The following is a 21,583-nucleotide window of genomic DNA, read 5'->3' as shown; positions in this document are numbered from 1 at the left end:
CATTCTGGAGCAGTTCTCCTGCACACATTCTCAATGCTCTGTAAACTGGGACTACGTTCTGGAGCAGTTCTCCCACACACAGCCTCAGTACTCTGTATTCAGGGGCTAAATTCTGGAGCAGTTCTACACACAGCCTCAGCGCTCTGTAAACTGGGATTATGTTCTGGAGCAGTTCTCCTATACACAGCCTCAGCACTCTGTATTCAGGAGCTAAGTTCCGGAGCAGTTCTCCTACACACAGCCTCAGAACTCTGTATGCTGGGATTATGTTCTGGAGCAGTTCTCCTATTCACAGCCTCAGCGCTCTGTATTCGGGGGCTAAGTTCTGGAGCAGTTCTCCTACACACAGCCTCAGCACTCTGTATTCGGGAGCTAAGTTCCGGAGCAGTTTTCCTACACACAGCCTCAGCACTCTGTATTCGGGAGCTAAGTTCTGGAGCAGTTCTCCTACACACAGCCTCAGAACTCTGTATGCTGGGATTATGTTCTGGAGCAGTTCTCCTATTCACAGCCTCAGCGCTCTGTATTCGGGGGCTAAGTTCTGGAGCAGTTCTCCTACACACAGCCTCAGCGCTCTGTAAACTGGGATTATGTTCTGGAGCAGTTCTCCTATTCACAGCCTCAGCGCTCTGTATTCGGGAGCTAAGTTCTGGAGCAGTTCTCCTACACACAGCCTCAGAACTCTGTATGCTGGGATTATGTTCTGGAGCAGTTCTCCTATTCACAGCCTCAGCGCTCTGTATTCGGGGGCTAAGTTCTGGAGCAGTTCTCCTACACACAGCCTCAGCGCTCTGTAAACTGGGATTATGTTCTGGAGCAGTTCTCCTATACACAGCCTCAGCGCTCTGTAAACTGGGGCTAAGTTCCGGAGCAGTTCTCCTACACACAGCCTCAGAGCTCTGTATTCGGGGACTATGTTCTACAGCAGTCCTCTTACACACAGCCTTAGTGGTGTCAATTGCATGGAACATAGTGGCCCAGGAAGGAGCAGCCAAAAAAAAAAGAATCTGACACATCTGGAAGCGTCAGAATCTTCTTACTTTTCCCCCTTCAACGCTGCAAAATGTTAAAAAAATGTATTTCCCAGAAGAGCAAACAGAGTGTTCAAATAAATATAACGTTTGGTCTGGTGAGAGGATCTCTTTTAATGTTCATTTCCACACCCAGATCATTTTTAGTACCATACATTTGTAAATTTGTGACATAGCTTTTGGCTAATGCATATTTACACAATACCTTCACCTTCTAAATGTGAGCAGGAAAATACAAGACTGTCACAAACACGTGATTTTACCTGTTATCCGGAGAGACAGTCTGTGTCTTTCTATCTGGAACAAGCTATATTAAAAGGATAAAATAATATTCATGTCATTTGCGGTGAAAAATAAAACAGAAAAGTTATTAGCAAGTTGTAGCAACATGGCGTTCTCTTTAACCAGCCCTCTGCCCTTCAATGTTTTTGTCTAGAGAACCTCTGGAACTTGAGACCTGCAGCTCTCCTAAGGGATCTATTAATATTAAATATAACTTTTTGCTGAGTGAATAGGGCTGAAACAACTAATCGATTAATCGACAACTAATCGATTATGAAATTAATCGATTACTATTTTCATAATCGATTAATCGGCCAGCCGATTAGTTGGCCTGCATACAGAATGCATTATTTGTTTACATATCGGGGAATACAATGCAGCACACATACAGCTCAGTACACCGGCGTCCATACATGTCAGTAAGTGCCTGAGAACTTGTGAATGTGTGAGGAGCAATGCCTCATGGGACATGTAGTCCTTGGCAGGAAGTGAGTGGTGCAGAAGTTTTCTTTACCTTGCTATTGGGGCACTATACTGTACTTAAAAAAAGTACTGTAGAAACAGATCAAAAGCAAACTGCATAGGTGTGTACCGAGCCTTATGCTGGCCAAATGGATCAATTTTCAGACGAGAATATTCAGACGAAAAATCTTTGTACATTCGCTGAATTAAAGAATATTGTTTGAAATTTTCACTTGCTTTTAACATTCTGTTTTAAGATAAATGTAATTTCTAAACGAAAACCACATGCACTGTCTGAAAATTCCTTTGACCAAGCAGTTTTCTATTATTTCTAAATTTTCCCATCACTGTGGTTGAAAACGAACGTTCGATTTGACCCCACTAACGATTCGAAAATCAAACAAACATTGTTTTTGTATGGCCAGCATATAATATATTACAGTTCTGTTTGAAAATCTGCAAAACAGTCTAACTTTTTTTTTTCTTTAAATAAAAAAAGATCTGAGTCTGATGATATTTACCAGATTCAACCTCTAATAGTATATTCAGTATATATCTCCTCTGTCTGTTATTCTTATGCCCCGTACACACGGTCGGACATTGATCGGACATTCCGACAACAAAATCCTAGGATTTTTTCCGACGGATGTTGGCTCAAACTTGTCTTGCATACACACGGTCACACAAAGTTGTCGGAAAGTGCGATCATTCTGAACGTGGTGACGTAAAACACGTACGTCGGGACTATAAACGGGGCAGTGGCCAATAGCTTTCATCTCTTTATTTATTCTGAGCATGCATGGCACTTTGTCCGTCGGATTTGTGTACACACGATCGGAATTTCCGACAACGGATTTTGTTGTCGGAAAATGTTATATCCTGCTCTCAAACTTTGTGTGTCAGAAAATCCGATGGAAAATGTGTGATGGAGCCTACACATGGTCGGAATTTCCGACAACAAGGTTCTATCATACATTTTCCGTCGGAAAATCCGACCGTGTGTACGGGGCATAAGAGTGGATTACAGATTTTGCTCTCTAACCATATAGCTGGTTATTTATATTTACCACTGCATAGAGATATTTAAGGATAAATTGCCTTTTTTTTTAAACTTTACATATTAACTTAATTATACATCACACTTTTAAGGTTATTAACCGATTAATAGAAACAATAATCGGCCAACTAATCGATTATGAAAATAATCGTTAGTTGCAGCCCTATGTGTGAATGTAGTGTATTATATTTGACCAGGACAGAAAAACACTCCTTTCACTTGGACAATTTTGGTGTTGAAAAATCCAGCAGCTAAAGTGAAGGCATCTTGGCCGCCTGTCATAACCCAGCAATGCCTGCTGGATGGACCCACACAGGTTCTCTTGAGCACCATACTGCCTGCATACGCACCCCATAGAAGTGAATGGGGTTGCCCTACAAATGTGCCTAATAGATATAGTAGTGGCACGGTGAAAAGGAATTTCAGTGTGAAACCTACTGTATATTCAAACAGGTGTGCGGGAGGTGGCATATTGGTGTAGTTAGACCCCTATGTGATTCCCTTCCAAAAGTACAAATGTCAGTAAATCTTCCACATGGACATCAACACAAACAGTTTAGGTAACTAGGAATTATATATTGTGACAGGCAGACTGTGTTAACCTGAAATAGTGTTGGATTGGCACTCAGGCTTCTGAATCCAAACCCAGTGGACTCCCACTGTGAGTGCTGGCTCAGGGTTAGAGCTCGTCTTGGCTCTACATATAAGATTGAAAGAAAGAAATCCTGGTCACCACACTACCAAGGATACCCAATGGTCAAACAAGTTAGCCTAGCTCTCTCCAGGCCACACCACCAACGCGTTTCGCCCTGCTTAGTTAGGAAGGCAAAAAGCTAGGCTTCTTTCACTTGTCTGAACATTGGGTTTCCTTGGAAGTGTGGTGACCAGGATTTCTTTTATTTCAATCGTATATGTAGAGCCGGGATGAGCGCTTACCCCGAGCCAGCACCCATAGTGTGAGTGCACTGGGTGTGAATACAGGGACCTTAGCGCCAATCTGAGATTTCTTCTTTTTAGGTGGGCTGGCTGTCACAGTGTTAAAGTGGTAAATGACACTGGCTTTTTGTTCACTTCAAACAGGTTTTGCATTCCTATTGAAGTCTATGGGAATGAAAAACCTGCTCGCCGGAGGTCACAAGGAGGTCAACTGTAAGTCAAATGCACCTGTCAATGAATTCTGGATGATATCAGAAGCATTTCAAACTGATGCCAAAGTAATGCTGTCTTCAGACAGTCAGGGATCTCCTGAGTAAGATATTGCAGCTAAGGTAGCATATAATAGGACATGGAGCATATTTCCACTCCCATCTGGTCTAAGGTTGTCTAACAAATAATCAAGAAGCTGGAAAACATAAATTGCCTATTCACATGTCCATATTGATATTTATATGCAGCAAAGCACATGCATTTTGCCGCATGAATATAGATTTCAAGCAGAAATCTCATCCTTTCGTAAGGGGTTGGTTCACATCTCTCCAATTCAGATGAAAGATAACTTCTTGGGTCCATTCACACCTAGACATGTGCAATGCAACGCAACGCACATGGAACTGTGAATCCAGCACTAATGCATTGTTGAATGAGTACAAAAATGTTCATGTTACATTATATATATTTTATATGTCACAATCTCAGTAAATACAGAGGATCAGGGGAACATTTTCCTGCAGGTCCTCCAATATGGTGTATCTGATTATGTGTGTGCAACGTTCCACTGTTGGTCCTTATGTGGGTGAGATGGGACAAACACTGCATCAGTACCATCCATGATTTTTCCCTGGCCCATTATTTGTGTGCAGAGGTAGGCTGCTTAGCTACCCCTGACTCATGGGACTAAACAGGCCTCCATTGAGATCAAAAACATCATTCAAAGATATCCCACTGTACCTGTGGCCAAGGTGTGGTAGGAGAGTGGTGAAGACCTTGGCTGCCAAGCATGTAAGGGCTGTCTGCAGTTAGGACTTGCTGGTGAGTAGTGTTCGCCAAAATCCCCAGAGCCTCCTGGTTGTAGTTGTTATCTAACTGGTCTGCACTGGGAATTGCCACTGGACTCTCCATGAGAACTGTTTGCCGGTTGTCCACGTTATACTGTTTCTGTGGGCTGGCCTCCTGTTGTAGATGCTGCTGCGGCGTCAAGTTTTGTTTGTAAGAATGCCGAAGCGTCTGGGTGTTTTGATACACGTACTGTGGAACTGAGCCCAGCTGAATCAACTGCATGCTCTGGGAGGGGTCCTGCTGGTAATGATCAGCCTTTGCTGTACAATCTGAATTATATGACTGTTGCTGAAGCTGCATGTGATGTTGCTGAGGTTGTTGCATATTGTGATGCAGTTCTGCAGACTGTACAGGGTAAAACTGAGACATCTGACCAGAAAACTGCTGCTGCTGCCTTTCTTGCGTTAAAGGCCTCTGCTGTCCTGCTGGATGCTGCTGCATATAATACTGCATCTGCTGGGTTTCCTGTGGATGCTGCTGTAGTACCTGATGGGTTTGCACCTGTTGCCTGAACTGATGCCCCTGCTGCATAGACTGGGATGCCTGAGAGGAGGGCTGCAAATACTCGTAATAAAAATGTGACTGAGGCTGTTGCAGTGAATGCTTCTGAGGCTGATTTGCCAAGCCCTGGTGCATCTGCTGGGAGACCTGAGAGTACCTATCTAGGGTGCTAGGTTGCGTCTGCTCCTCGCCTGATGCCTTGAGCGACAACAGCTGCCTGAGTGTGCTGTCAGCATCCAGCAGTGGCGACGGCTGGGGTAAACCCTGAGACATGGCATGAATCCTTAAATTCTGCCGTGCAAAAACTTGTGTGAAAGAGTCCAGTTTGTGTAAGGCCCCGCTGGTTGTTTTAGGGTGATTGTCGAGCTGAGGATAGTAGGAAACCTGATATCCATCATCTACGTTATTTTGTGGATTCCACTGCAAGCTTTGTTCAAAGCAATTTGAACTACTGTGGGCTCTACTGTGATTCGCAGACCCAGTGTTTGCCCACTGAGATGGCCTGGACACTTCCACTTGAACCCCTGAAGTGACATCTCTGGAGTCCTGAGATAAGTGGGGGGAGGAAGAGGATGACTCTGAGGCATTCATGTCTACGGAGTCATAGCTGTGGTGGAGCACCTGGTTGCTGGACTGATGTTGCATTTGTTGATAATACAAACTATCGCTGCTGTTGGATGCCAGGTAAGACTTGTAGATCTGCTGATCTTCCATGGTGACTGGACTTCCCTGACTTGATGGCAGCAGCGCCCATATAGGAAAATGTCCCTGAGAGATATGAAAGTGGTAATAAAGAGTGCAGTCAAGTATTGAGCGTGCCCATTTATCTGGATGAAGGGCCCCTGGCAGTTATAAATACAGAAGATCTTCAGACAGGCAAAGCGAGGCATCTTCACTCAGTGGAGGACAGGACTTGGGCGAAATTATTGACTGATGCTCCATCTGAAAAGAGAAAACACATTTCTTTCAAGAAGAAGAAATAAAATAAAATAAAAATAACATATAATGAAAAAAAAAAATAAAAGCAGTGCTTCTGACCAGTGGCCGCCAACCTTTCGGGCCTCATGGACCACTAAACTTACAATCCATATTTTTTGACCAGTAACATGAATTTTACAAGCCTTATACACACAATGCTCTGGTTCTCTGCCCCCTCTGCTCCCCCCCCCCCCCCGCACTCTGCATCCCACAGCTGCCTTACACAGACTCATCATTGTATCTCACCTCCTTATCCAGCCATGTGCTCCAGCTCCGTGTTCCCTCCCACAGTCTGATCAGCGCTGCCATTGGAAGTCCCTTCCTTTTTCACCTCCCGCTTTCTGCACTACTCCCAGCATCTCCCTCTGAGTTCACAGGGGCTGGAACCCACAGAGGAGGCCTCGGGTATCAATGCGCGCTGACAGTATTGACTGTCAGCGCGCATTGAGAACAACACTGAAAACAACATTGGGTAGTATACATCTATCACAATGTTGATTTGCGGGAGAATCCCTGGGGGCACCAAAATCTTCTTGTGAACCATCAGTTGGGTTTTTACAGCTGTTTGTATGCATGTTGGGCATCTCCCTCTTGAGTTCACAGGAGCCGGAACTCACAGAGGAGGCATCGGGTATCAATGCGCGCTGACAGTATTGACTGTCAGTGAACACTGAGAACAACACTAGAAACAAAATTGGGCGGTATACATCTGTCACAATGTTGATTTGCGGCAGAACCCCTGGGGACCACCAACATTTTCTCGTGGACCATCAGTTGGGTTTTTACAGGTGTTTGTATCCATGTTGGGTTGATCCTTCTCACTTCCTGTCTTGATGACACCCTGGGCATTTCTGTGAACTGAACCTCCTGTTTCTACTCTCTGGAGTAGATTCTTCATATATTCTTTTGGAAAATCCACAAGAGCCTGATGATAGTATAACTTGCTTCCTGTGAGTGAATTCTACATAGAATTAGGAAATGCAGTGCAAAGAGGGGAAACAGGGACTTCAGCTCACAGCAATACACTGGGGGTCACTGAAACTGATACTACCCAATGGGAGCACAGCAATAAGAAAATCCTGACAGAGATTCTAACTTCTTCTCCACTACATACTTTCACTCAGGGAAGGGTTACAACCTCTGTCAGGTTTTTTTTTTAAATCTCCAGTAGACAACCAGTAGAAAAGCACCTTCAGATCTGTGCATGAAACATAATAACAATATTACATAGCAAAGAATAGGCAGCCTCAAGTGCCTGCAGACCACACTGCTAGCTTCAAAGTGTCCCTGCTGATTCCCAAAAGTCCTTAGCAAAGTTTGCTTTTTTTCAGACAATACAAGAACATTGCACCCCAGTAATGATGCACCCAGGGTCAGTGCTACCACTAGGCAAACTAGGTAGCCACCTCGGGCGCACTGCTGCCTAGGGCGCCCGGCCACTGGTGTTCATACTCCCTTCTCTCTGCAGCAAGCGGTTAAGTCTCAGCATCAGCAGGCAGCCGCCGCTCCGTTCGCACATAGAGATTGATTTACTAAAACTGGAGAGTGAAAAATCTGGTGCAGCTCTGCATAGAAACCAATCAGCCTCCAGGTTTTATTGTTAAAGCTTAATTGAACAAGCTTAAATTAGAAGCTGATTGACTACCATGCACAGCTGCACCAGATTTTGCACGCTCCAGTTTTGGTAAATCAACCCCAAGGTGTCAGAGGCGCAGCAGCCTTATTCAACTCCCGAATGAATGGAAGCAAGCAAACATTCATTGATGGGCGCTGGTAGGCTGCATTGATGGGCGCAGATAGGCTGCATTAATGGGCGCTGGTAGGCTGCATTGATGGGCGCAGATAGGCTGCATTAATGGGCGCTGGTAGGCTGCATTTAATAGGCGCTGGTGAGGCTGCATTTGATGGGTGCTTCATTAAAATGGTGGGGTATACATGGGCAGGGCAAAGGGGGTGGAGTCAGGGGTGGAGCCAAGGGGGTGCAGGAAAATGAGGCTTCGCCTAGGGTGTCAAAAATCCTTGCACCAGCCCTGGTCATGCACCTTTCAACTAGTTGCCCTGGTTGCACTGTGTGATGTGGTCAATTGAACCCAGAAGATATTTGCAAACATTCCGGGGCTCTGAGAAGCCATTTACCAGGATCAAACAGTGTCACATGAGCAGGGCCATTGATAAGGCAATACAACTAGTCCTGTGGTAATGGACCCAGGCCTCATCAGCTAAACAGAGGGGCCCGGGGCAGCTTTATTGTTCATTTCTGCTCAGATTAATAAATTGATTTTACTAGACCACACCCCCACTCCTACTTGTTTACCAGGGCTTAAGTTACATTTCCCTGGGCCCCATCACGTCAACAGGGGGACCAAGGAAGTGGGAGCAGAGAAGGGACATCTTTTTCATTTTCGAGGCATAGTGGACAACGTCAGTGCCGCTGTTCCACTGCACATCGGGGGGGCTCTGTCAGGAAGGCTGTACAGGGCCCCATGAGTTCTAACAGCAGCCCTGCACATGATGGTAGGGAGGAACACATTAAGCCTGTGGAAGCTCTGACACCACCTGACAAAGAGCTTACACAGGGTTTGGACTCCAGGAGGAATGGTTGGTAAATGCAGGTGTGTGGAGGGAGGGATTGCTCCTCCAACAGAACCTGTCACTCTCCCTGAATAGACAAAGCAAAACCTATAAGTACCTTCGCCTTAATAAAAATTATTGCTGCGTTAAAGTGGTTGTAAACCCTTTACAACCACTTTATACTACAGGCAAGCCTATAATAAGGCTTACTAGTAGCTACACTGGATATCTCCTAAACCTACATGATTTAGGAGCTATCCCTGTATTTGCATGTGCCGACGTCATCGAACCCTGATGGGTGTTGCTTCCTCTTTGTTTCCCTGCAAAGGTAAAGCATAATGGGCTACTATGCATCGCATAGTAGCCCATTATGTGACAATTACCTGCAGGAGAAGCCCGCGATGTCCCCATCTTCCTCGCTAGCAGCGAGCATCGATTCTTCACCCCTCTTGACTTTGTGACTGGCCGGAGTCGCGTGACGTCGCACGACGTCACTCCCGTGCATGCGCGCAGGAGCCGCCTTTGAAGGCATGACCCGAGCTAGAAACGGCACAGCGTGCCCTTTCTAACTCCGGCGCATGCACAGAAGAAATCGCGATTTGCAAATATCTCCTAGACCGTGCAGGTCTGGGAGATATTTCAAGTACCTACAGGTAAGCCTTAATCTAGGCTTACCTGTAGGTTAAAGTGGTTGTAAGGGGTTTACAATCACTTTGAGCAAACTGAAGCAGCGGCACGTACCGCTGCTTTAGTTATACTGTGCCGTTACCGGCGGCTCCCGGCCAATCACAGCCTCGGAGCTGCGATCCCCAGAAGGAACCCTCCCAGAGAGATGTCAACCGCCAGAGCAGTGAACGAGGACCGATGCGGGGGGTTCGATCTCAGGTAAGTAATTCATAATGAGCTAGTATGCTATGCATACTAAGCTCATTATACCTTTGTCTTGCAGGGTTTTTTTTTTGGAATTTTTTAAAAGGGTTTACAACCACTTTAAAGCTTTCATAGTATTATATAGTATATACAAAAACAAAACATCTGAACAAAGTATCATGTTTATCACCTTCTCTTTTATTACTCTATAAAGATCACAAGTTCATCTCTATGTCGGTAACTTCTATTTATTCTTTACTTCCTTTCCAGGTAGAGTTAGCTATTTCCTATCATGTGACTTAAAGACGCGAAACATATTTAACCTCAAGACTTTGAAGAGAGACAGAAGAGAACTACAGGGTGTCTTTCATATGTGGGCGTGGGGGTTTCCCTTTAACCCTCTAGCTGCTGTGGTTATGCTCCCATTTCCTGCCCCATGTGGCCAAGCTTTCACATTTTCTTACATATCAACTAAACGTAAACTACAAGCTTCACTGAGTTCCCCCAAAACCCTATAGGTTCTGAAAATAGAGATAGAATTCAAATAGCATTCATGGTCTTCTATGTCCAGGAATATTGCAGAAATGTTGCCCAACTGTACATACCTCCCAACTTTCTGAGATGAGAAAGAGGGAAAACTTTATGTATTCAAGGAATGGACACCACAATACTCCACAACACACCGTTGTGAATTACTAAGTACTGCAAGTATACAACATTTAAGGTAGTCAATCGGTTGCAACTGATTCTAAATTAACATCATATTAGCGCAGTCTAAAGCAGTGTTTTTCAAGTCAGGGCACTCCTAAAAATTATTTTCTGTCTCGAGGCACCCCATTCTAATGCCGCGTACACACGACCGTTTTGAACTCTGACGGTTTTTTCGATGGAGTTCCGCTGAAATGGACTTGCCTACACACGATCACACCAAAGTCCGATCGTTTAGAACGCGATGACTTACGACGGGACTAGAAAAAGGAAGTTCTATAGCCAGTATCCAATAGCTGCATTGCGTCGTTTTTGGTCCGTCGGAATATCATACAGACGAACGGTTTTCCCAATAGGCATTGATTCCGTTGGAAAGATTTCCTATTTCTAGGCCCGTCAGAATTTTCGAAAGAAAGAGTCAAGCCCACACGCGATCGGAATGTCTGATGGAATGATTCCGTCGGACCTTTTCTGCTGGAAAGTCCGGTCGTGTGTACGCGGTATAAGGCTTACTCACATTACTGCGTGTCAGGCAACACACACGCAAAATCGCGCACGTTCCCAACACGATGACAAACGCACTGCTGTTTAGCAGATGATCAGGGGTGCCATTCATTATAATGGTACCCCCCAGGCATTGGTAAGTGCAGTGCATTTTTGGTGAGGCACGATTTTATAAAAGTGGTTGGGGGCTTCTTTCTCTGTGTTTCTGTGGGTAGGACAGCCCATTGCCACGCAGATCTGACCGGAAGTGGGAGCAGGTACCTGTCAAAATCATGTACCCCCCCCAAAAAAAACCCTTCCAAATATGGGAGAGGAGGGGGGAGGAGGAGGAAAAGCGAAGCTTCCCTTTTAGGGTGAAGTTGTGCTTTAACTTTTGGCTGTGAAAAAGATTTTATCAGATGCCTGCTATAGTTAGGTGAGGTTTTGGTCCCTTTGCTGCCGCACCCCTGCAGGACTCTTTGAAGAACCTCAGGGTGGCGCGGCACCCTGTTTGAAAAAACGCTGGACTAAAGCCTGGTGCACACTATGCCTTTTTTCCGTTCAACCCAGCGGGTTGAATGAAAAAAAACTGTCAGCTCCAGTTGGATATGCTGTACTAACAATCCAACAATAGTACAGCGATCTCCCCCGCTGAGCTATTGTGTTCTGACAGGGGGCGGCCGCCCTGCCAGGACACTCCGGTCAGCAGTCTCGGCCATTGGTTGAAAGCACTGATCGGGAGCTGGTCGGCTACTGGCTTTCCAGCATGATCTTCCGACAGAAGACGGCATGGCTGACTTGGAGGGGTGGTGGGGGGGGGGGGGATCAGGGAGTGGCTGCAGGAGTGGCAACATGTTATATGTTCCCGAAGGTGAACTTATCCTTTCAAGTGGAAGAAAAGCCTATTTAAAAATGCTCTTAAAAAATGTTCCCTTCCCCCTCCTCCTACCTGTCCTGTATAAAAAAAAAGATCTGTGTACTTGCCTATTTTTAAGTCCGGTCACGTGATCCTATAGCACTGTGTAAGTGAGGACTCCACAATGGCGCTGAATTCTGGTAGCCATGATGTCACCCATAGGCTCCCATGGCCCAGATGCTCCCTTCTCTCCTCTGCAGGAGCCACTCACTGACACAGGGGAGCTGGGACTGAAGGATCACATGACCAGATTGCAGTTTATTAAAAGTTGGTAAGTAAACATATCTTTTTACACAGGTTAAAGCGGTAGTAAACCGCTGCAGAACATGGTGAATATAAATCAATGATTTTTTTTTTTTTAAATCATATTTTTTTTTTAAATCATATTTTTTTTATTTAAATTGACTTTTTTGATTTTTATCAAATTTATTTTAATAAAATGCTTTTGGAGTAAAAGTCTATCTAAAGATAGTTGTCTATTTAGGATGCATTAATAATTTAGTTTATTCGGCATGAAATGGTGCTTAGTTATATAGCATGAGGCTCTATATTCTGCAATATTGACATTTTTGGTAAACTCATTCAATGAATCCAAGCTCTGCAAGCTGAGATAACATGCACTGCGTTGATGCATTCCCCCACATTCACAGTAACCACGAGATAAAACAAAGTTCAGGAATAGTCCTTTATCCCATCGTTTTGCAAATCTATGTACACTACAAACTGTATGATTGAATTGGTTCGGATATCGCTGTGTTACTAACCTTACAGCTTATTATTCTAAATAGGAAACCTTCATTTTATTTGAAAATATTAAAGATTCGAACTACGAGCAAGAGTAAGTCCTTACATTTAAAGAGCACCTGTCATTTCAGATCCATCATGGTAGCGCCTGTTAGCGAGCATCCACTCACCGTCTGCCGCCACGTCCCTCCCCTTGTTGTGTCACTGCCGCATCGACAGCCGTCCCATTAAAGTGAATGGGACTGTCGGTGAGTCAACAGCGGGTCAGAGGAGGAGCCGCTGTGGGGCAGAGATGACAGTTACTCTTTAAAAATTATGATTTAAATCGAGTTGATTTAAATTATGATTTAAATTGTGATTCAAACTGACTTGATTTACCGTAAATCAAATCTACCCTGATGCAGAATAATAATAATACAAAAAAATACCTGTAAGACAATGGCATAATGTGCTTGTATGCATCACATAAATGATGAAACACAGTAAAACCTTGGTTTGAGAGTAACTTGGTTTGAGAGAGTTTTGCAAGACAAGCAAAATGTTTTAAACAAAGTTTGACTTGATATACAAGCGATGTCTTGATATACAAGTAGCGTCATGTCACAACTGAGTATAAAAGAGAAGAGAGGCGCCTCTAATGTCACATACACACGAGCGGACTTCTCGTCAGACTGAGCTCCGAAGGACTTTTCGACGGACTTCCGATGAAACGGACTTGCCTACACACAATCCCACCAAAGTCCGATCCTTTCGAACGTGATGACGTACGACCGGACTAGAAAAGGAAGTTCAAAAGCCAGTAGCCAATAGCTGCCCTTGCGCCGTTTTCGGTCCGTCGGACTACCGTACAGACAAACTTTTTTTCGATAGGAATCAAGTCCGTCGGAAAGATTTGAAATATGTTCTATTTCTAAGGTCCGTTAGATTTTTCGACATGAAAGGTCCAATGAAGCCCACACACGATCGGAATGTTCCGTCGGACCTTTTCTGACAGAAAGTCCGGTTGTCTGTACGCGGCATTAGTGTGGCAATACAGTTACATTTAATGAAGGTACAACATTTAGCAACATATTGCTACACTTAGAGGCACCTCTCTTCTCTTTTATACTCTGGAGCTCCTGCTGGATTTTGCTTCTAATCCCCTTGTGGAGGCTTCCATTTGTGGATGAACATTTTATGGTTACACAACCTGGTCACATTGCTATAATCTTTTTATATGGACTATAAACTGAAGGATTTATGAATAAATGGTTGTGGAAGGAATCATCTGAGTTTCCATTATTTCTTATGGGGAAATTCGCTTTGATCTACAAGTGCTTTGGATTACAAGCAGGATTCTGGAACGAATTATGCTCGCAATCCAAGGTATTACTGCACTTACTACATAAAAAATTGCAACAATTGTCATTTTATTCTCTAGGGTCTCTGCAACAAAATGTATAATGTTTGGGGGGGGTTATAAGAAATTTTCTAGCAAAAAATAACAAAATGTATAATGTTTGGGGGGGGGGGGTTATAAGTAGTTTTCTAGCAAAAAATACAGATTTAAACAAAAAGTGCCGGAAAAAGCCCGGTCTTCAAGTGGTTAAAGCCTTGCGTCATATCACTCAGGGTCATGTATTAAAACTGACAGGATTTTTTTTTTTTTTTTAAAGCAACATGTCATAGGCTGGAATTCCCTTTCATAAAAAAAACGAAATCCTAAGAACTGTGAGACTTGTTGGCATTAGACAATCCACCATCTGGCTGCAGTTCAGCCTCCTATCACAGAGTGTTGGCAGTTCATGAGGTTCCTCCAGCACGGCCTTCTCCAGAACACACACACCTTCACACGGCCTGCCTATGGATTCCATGGAAGAGGCTGATAATATTTACTTTTGCAAACCACAGAAATATTTACTTCTGACACTTCCTCTTCGAATTTCCGCTGCTCAGGCCCCGCCTTTCCCTCAAAGTCATTCGTGTCATTCTTTCCATTACATAATCAGAATGAAAGGACCTTTCTACTTTAACCGAAGGTTTAGCCAGTCCTCGCCTCAAGCTGAACTCCAGGCAGATCATAAAACACACCAATGAATGCAGCTATGGATATGTTTTTGAAAAAATCATTAGCGATCCATTCACACGTCTGTGCTGGGGTGTTACCGCAAAGTAATAGTGTGGATTGGTCCTTAAAGCGGAGGTCCGCCCACCGCTGAGAAAATTAAAAGCCAGCAGCTACACATACTGCAGCTATTGGCTTTTAATAATCGGACACTTACCTGTCCTGGAGTCCAGCGATGTCGGCGCCGCAGATGATGTTTCCATCAGCTGTCGGGTGCTGCCGCCGCCATTGTCGGTAAGGGAACCCGGCAGTGTAGCCTTACGGCTTCATGCTGGGAACCCTACTGCACATGTGCGAGGCCCTCTCTCCGACTGGCCCGGCAACAGGAAGAGGAGGTGGGGGCCGAGCCCTGACGTCAAGATCCGCGGCTGTGGCTCCCGGAAGTGGGAACAGGAGACCTGTCAAAGACACCTGCCCCCCCCCCCCTCCCCCCCGAAAGGTGCCAATTGTGGCACTGGAGGGGGAGAGGAGACAAATGAGCGAAAGTTCCACTTTTGGGATATGTTTATTAGACTTTTATAAACATTACAACAACTACTAAAGCTGAGTAGTAATAAAACAAAGCTTGCCAAACATGGCAGTATACCAAGACGCAGCTCAGCCAAGTGCAGACAGAAAAAGGTGATATCTATCCCAAAATAACATCACTGATTAATGAAAGACCAAAATGGTCACAAAGCCTGTCATACCAAAGTAAGAAACTAAGGACATAGAAGTAAATATACACATAGACAATATAAGTAGAGTGGAACCTCGGTTTGCAAGTAATGCAGCTGTATTTCTAAAATTCCTAACTCGATTTGCAAGTGTTGTCTCGCAAAACTAGCAGGATTCAGGCCAAAAGCGTGTGCAGTGCCGCTTTTGGCCTGAGGTGGGGGGGGGGGGGCGACGGAGCCGAGCAGAGCCGTTCGAAAATGCACGGAAAGGCCAGAGGACAGTTCGGCTGGCCTCAGCAAACCTCGGAAAGGCTCGTGAACTGAGTCTTTCCCAGGTTTGCCGAGGTCCGCCGAAGTGTCCCTCTGGCCTTTTCGGCTGTTTCCGAGGCTCTCCGGCGCCCCCCCCCCCCCGCCTCTGGCCGCATGCGGTATTGCATCCCATTGAAGTCAATGCAGAACAAATTATTTTCGTTTCCATTGACTTCAATGGGAAAACTCGCTTTGATCTGCAAGTACATTGGATTAGGAGCATAGTCCTGGAACGGATTATGCTCGTAATCTGAGGTTCCACTGTATACACTATATTACCAAAAGTATTGGGACGCCTGCCTTTACATGCACATGAACTTTAATGGCATCCCAGTCTTAGTCTGTAGGGTCCAATCCCAGTCTTAGTCCATAGGGTTCAATATTGAGTTGGCCCACCCTTTGCAGCTATAACAGCTTCAACTCTTCTGGGAAGGCTGTCCACAAGGTTTAGGAGTGTGTCTATGGGAACGTTTGATCATTCTTCCAGAAGCGCATTTGTGAGGTCAGGCACTGATGTTGGATGAGAAGGCCTGGCTCACAGTTTCCGCTCTAATTCATCCCAAAGGTGTTCTATAGGTTTGAGGTCAGGGCTTTGCTTCGTGCACTGGTCCAAATCATTTGGTGGAGGGGGGATTATGGTGTGGGGTTGTTTTTCAGGGGTTGGGCTTGGCTCCTTAGTTCCAGTGAAAGGACTCCTAAGGTGTGAACATACCAAGAAATTTTGGACAATTTCATGCTCCCAACTCTGTGGGAAAAGTTTGGGGATGGATCCTTCCTGTTCCAACATGACTGCTGCTCCAGGTCACATGTTCAAAATAAAAAAAACAGCCTTTGGAATACAGAGTAAAAATAAATAATTAATATCAATAAACTGTTTTAAATTGTTATACAAATATATATATTTGAAATCAAATCTTTATCTAAATCTTTTTTGGCAATAACATGGTGTGGGCGGATTTCCAGTCATAGGCTGTGTCACGCCCCTCCAGCCTGTATCTTAAAATATGAGGAAGGTGAAGCCTCCATCAATCTACACGTAATTTACTGCCCTCATTCTGTTTAGCTGGTTAGTGGGCATGGAGGAGAAGGGAGTGGGCTGTCATTTACCACTGTGTATATGCCCACATGTGTGACTCTATAGTCACATGGGCTGCTCAGATGTGATAGGGAGGAAAAGCTCAGCACAGAAACTTACTTAAAACTGAGCATGTGCAGAGCTGCCACCGCAGCTGCAAAATCCTTAGTTGAATTGGGGACATGAACAGAAGGTGGAGATAGAGCGCACCAGGATCAACCAGGTATTTTACATAATACAGAAAACTAATCTCATAGTGACTGAGTGAGTATGACCAGCATGTAATACAGCATTTATTGATATTTTTTTATGATGTGGGTTTAGTGACACTTTAATGGCGGCCCAATGCACTTTGCTAATGCATGTGTGTTTTAGTGCACCACAAAACATAACTTACTTCCATGTAATGCGTTTTAATAAGAGGTACATGTGCTTCTTTAGTTTGATCTCTGTGTGCTGGGCAATTCTTCCAATTGAATGGGCTGTCTAACGCAACACTTGTAAAATTCCCCTTAAAACGCACATCTATGCACATGTGTTGCTGATGATTGGATGCCATGGCCAATACTGCCACATCATGAAACGTGGACTCTATCGGCGCATTTGTCTCAATGTAAAGCTGAGCAAATAAGCTGGTGAGTTGGAAGTAAGGAGGGAGTGTGGATGCAAGCTGATCCCCTGGCGGCAGAGGTGTTGTTTTTTTGGCCATAGATGTCAATAGGTGATTTTACCCATAGGTGCAGCAATTTACATTACTATATTTGAAAGTGGGAACGTCAATGCCATTTGCAGGGTGTGTACATTTTTTCTTTCTTGAGCATAATACATCTTTGTAAATATATGTTCTACCAAAAATAAAACATGCTCACAATTACCGTTGAGACCAAAGTTCATGTGGTCTTACTTTGAGTGTGCAATTAAGAAGCACAAACATTTATAAATTCAATTCAATCAGAATGCCAGAATAAAAATATAAGTAAGAAAGTAAGAAAACCCAGTTCGTACATGCACAGAATAAGATCTAAATAATATACAATACATACATACTGTATAATGTACACCAGGGGCATCCAACCTGTGGCCCAAGACAGCTATGAATACGACCAACACAAAATCGAAAAGTTACCTAAAAATGTTGATTTTTTTTCCATTTAATTTTTCGGAAAAATGTGTTTGCATTTAGCGAGCACATGTGGTCAAAGAAAAATTTGACAGTGTCCCTTGTTGTGGAAATTTTATGAAGATGTATTTAATATGTATTGTCGTAGTGTCTCCCAGTGTTAGTTCTCCCGCAACCCGTTCTAAAGAGCTGATTGGGGCAGACTGACGCTGGTTGAGATCCATTTGGTAGTGAAAAGCTCCTTGGGGATGTAGAGAAGTACAGAGTGGGGGATATGTCCACCAGCACCGATGCACAGAACGATCGTCTGGGGGGATGTGTTCGCTCTGCAAAGACATTATCGGTTTAGCGGATGTGCGCTCGTGTCACCTCTGTGTGCCTGATCAACATACCGTATTTCTCAATGTATAAGGCGACCGGGCGTATAAGATGACCCCCTAAGTGTTTTTGCTTGTACTTACCGTATAAGACGACCCCCCTTCCGAGGCTTCCGACGCTTCATATTTCTTCCTTCTTGCTGGAGCTGGAGCCATATCCTTCTTCCTGCTTGCTGGAGCCAATCATGGCGAGCGATGTATTCTATTAATGAATACAAAGCCTGCTTGGATTGGCAGAGGATGTAACATCATCAGCCCGCGCCTCTCTGACTCTCAAAGCCAATCCGAGCAGGCTACTCTATGTAGCCTGCTCGGATTGGCAGAGGTTGTTACTCCAATCCGAGCAGGCTCTGTATTCATTTGAATACATCGCTCACCGGGATTGGCTCAGCGGTATATACTGTATGTAGCCGAAGCTACATACAGTATTACCGAACACCCAGTAGACATCCGAGGGGCTGACCCGGCGTATAAGACGACCCCTGCTTTTTGGCCAGTTTTTTTAAGTGTAAAAGGTCGTCTTATACGCCGGAAAATACGGTATTTAGGGGTGACCGTGGCGTACACCTGCAGATAATCTCCCATCCATACTGGACGGTAGTATAGTCCAGGTATGCTTTGTTCTCTGAACAAAGTAGAATAAGGATTCAGGAAAAACAGTTCATGTTTGTTAGCCATGCGGCTTCCTTGTTTAGTTGAAGAACATGGCTTCTAGGTAAAACATACACACTGTCCCTGCCCAGACACGCCCATAAAATTCCCCTAGGCATTATTTTGTATAAACTCATCCTGTTGGAAGGATTTCCTGTGTTGACATTCATATCCTGTGAGGTCATATCCTGCAAGGTCATTTCCCATGGAGGAAGCGATTGGCTGTTAGGGCGATCAATTCCTGTTTGTCATTGCTTTTGTTGTTTTTGAATAAAACACCCAGTGCAGTGCTCGGTGGAGGCAGTCGTGCTGAGATGAGGATGAAAGCTGTGGTCACAGGGCCGTCTTTAAGGCAGGGCAAAAGGGGCAGCTGCCCTGGGCCCTGTCATTGTTGTGGGGCCCAAAGCAGCTGCCTCATACTTGCCAACTATCCCAGTTTAAATTCCCTTGTCCCTTGAAGTTTTAGTCCTGTGCTGTGTCCCGATATCTCAGTGTGAAGTGCTGGTACTAATGCTGCCCAGCTCTGCCCTATTGTTGTGTACAGATGACTCACCTGCAGACGCTGTGTTTACATGTAAATAACCGGCATTCATATGTAAATAGCGGCGGCATTCATAACTAAATAGCTACGGCCAGTGGCATTGATCTGGAAATAAAGGTGGCGTTCATATGTATATCATGCCCCCTGCAGTGAGGAGATGATGTGCTGTAACTTCTAGCAACCAATCAGTGAGCAGTATTACTGTACAGTAAGCTCTAGCAACCAATTAACAAGCATAAATAATTAGCTGTAACCTCTAGCAACTAATCAGTGAGCTGTAATGTGTGCTGTAACCTCTAGCAACCAGTCAGTAAGCAGTAATGATATGCTGTAACCGCTGGCAACCAATCGCAATTGCTGCCTGATCTGATACAGTAAACTGATTTTAAGTCTAGCTGCTATTTATTGTATGTCTCAGAACAGGTAGAGAGTGAAACTATGCGTGAAATAGAGTGATAGGTAAGATGCATTATACCATTAGACGAAATGGGCGCTTATTAGCGCAAAAGAGTATGGTGGTTTATCCACGATACCCTTTGTTGGATTTTTATGAGTTTTATTTTTCCAAAGAAAAATCTCCCACTCTTCATAATCACGCCTTATTCATGTCATCAATAGGAAGCACATTTGTGAGCAACTATTTTCAGGGATGAAGCACACGAAGGGCAAAATTAGAACCAAAATATCTGATGAGCACCTTGAGAATTCATGGAGAACACCTACTTCATCCATCCAACCAGACATTAGAGCTGAACAATTAATCGTTAAAAAATCGTGATCTCGATTCACCTCCCCCGACGATCTCTCCTGCTGAGTTTGTCGATTCTTTCATATAAACAAGTTGAGAGATTATCTGCTCACTCAGCTGTCAAAAGAAAACATCTGGGCAGTCTGCCAAGTTTAGAACTTGAAACATTGTATCTAACTTCCTTCTTAGATCAAAGGGATAAACTTCTCTGTGTAAACAAATAACCTGGGCAATCTGCCAAGCTTTAAACAACCCGTAATGCAGGAAGTTTAACCACTTAAAATCTAAATCTTTTTCTGACACTTCTTAAGTTAAAATCAATATTTTTTGCTAAAAAAAATTACTTGGCACCCCAAACATTATATATATATATATATATATATATTATAATTTTTTTTTTTTTTTTTTAGCAGAGACTCTAGGGAATAAAATGGCAATTGCTGCAATATTTTATGTCACACTTTATTTGCCCAGCGGTCTTTCAAATGCAATTTTTTGGTAAAAAATACACTTCAATAAATAAAAAAAAAACGAAACAGTAAAGTTAGCACAATTTTTTTTGTTTTAATGTAAAAGATGATGTTACGCCGCGAGAATCGTGAGAGAATCGTGATCTATCCTCTAAGCAAAAAAATCGTGATTCTCATTTTAGCCAGAATCGTGCAGCTCTACCAGACATTGATGTGTTTGTTTATCAAAAACAGTGTCAAATATTGCACTAGGTTTATGTCGCTCTTTTACGTTTATAATAAAAAAATATTACAAAAAAATTAGGATATATTACTTGAATAGGTAAATTACCTATATCAGTGACTTTTTTTTTTTTTTGCTCATCAGCTATCCTTATTGTTCGTGTATTTTATGTGAGGCCCTAGACAATTCCTCTTCTTCCAATGTGGCACAGGAAGGTCAAAAGGTTGGAAGCCCCTGCTGTACACTATAAGGCCAAACATTTGTGGACACCTGATCAACACACTAATATGAGCTTCTTGGACATCCCATTCCATAACCATGGCCATTAAAGTGGAATTGGCCTCCCTTTATGACTATACCAGCATCTCCTCTTCTGTGGAGGAAGTTCAGCCAAAAGCACATTTGTGAGGTTAGGTACTGATGTTGAGGGAGGTCAGGGCTCTGTGGTGGCCACTCGAGTTCCTCTGCATCAAACTTGTAAAACCATGTCTCTATGGAGCTGTCTTTGTTCACAGGGGAACAGTCATTCTAAAACAGATAAGATCCTCTCCCAAACTGTTGCCACAAGGTTGGGAGCACACAATTGTCTGAAATGTCTATGTATGCTAAGAGGTGGGTCGAAGATAATTCACAATGTAGAGCAGGGTCTCTTAACTGAGGGTATCCATACTCCTTGGTGGCCGGGGAACCAAATGATGAGAGGATGGGGAC

At 43.9% G+C, this 21,583-nt stretch overlaps 1 protein-coding gene across 2 annotated transcripts in view; it reads right to left on the bottom strand.

Annotated features, from left to right (window-relative positions):
* TRERF1 (transcriptional regulating factor 1) overlaps window positions 1-21,583 on the bottom strand; it is a 256,257-nt gene that overhangs the window by 108,903 nt on the left and 125,771 nt on the right. For both annotated transcript variants that reach the window (XM_073628438.1, XM_073628437.1), the window contains exons 2-3: window positions 4,720-6,270; window positions 1,295-1,338 (exon numbers count right to left, since the gene is read on the bottom strand). In XM_073628438.1, the coding sequence (XP_073484539.1) occupies window positions 1,295-1,338; window positions 4,720-6,042 (1,367 nt within the window). In that variant the 5' untranslated portion in view covers window positions 6,043-6,270. The remainder of the gene's footprint in view (window positions 1-1,294; window positions 1,339-4,719; window positions 6,271-21,583) is intronic.

The sequence above is a fragment of the Aquarana catesbeiana genome, linkage group LG04 (assembly GCF_042186555.1).
Source record: "Aquarana catesbeiana isolate 2022-GZ linkage group LG04, ASM4218655v1, whole genome shotgun sequence".
In the NCBI taxonomy this organism is placed as follows: domain Eukaryota; kingdom Metazoa; phylum Chordata; class Amphibia; order Anura; family Ranidae; genus Aquarana; species Aquarana catesbeiana.
Note: the sequence above shows the minus strand (reverse complement) of the source record. Positions and strands in the feature narration are given on the sequence as shown.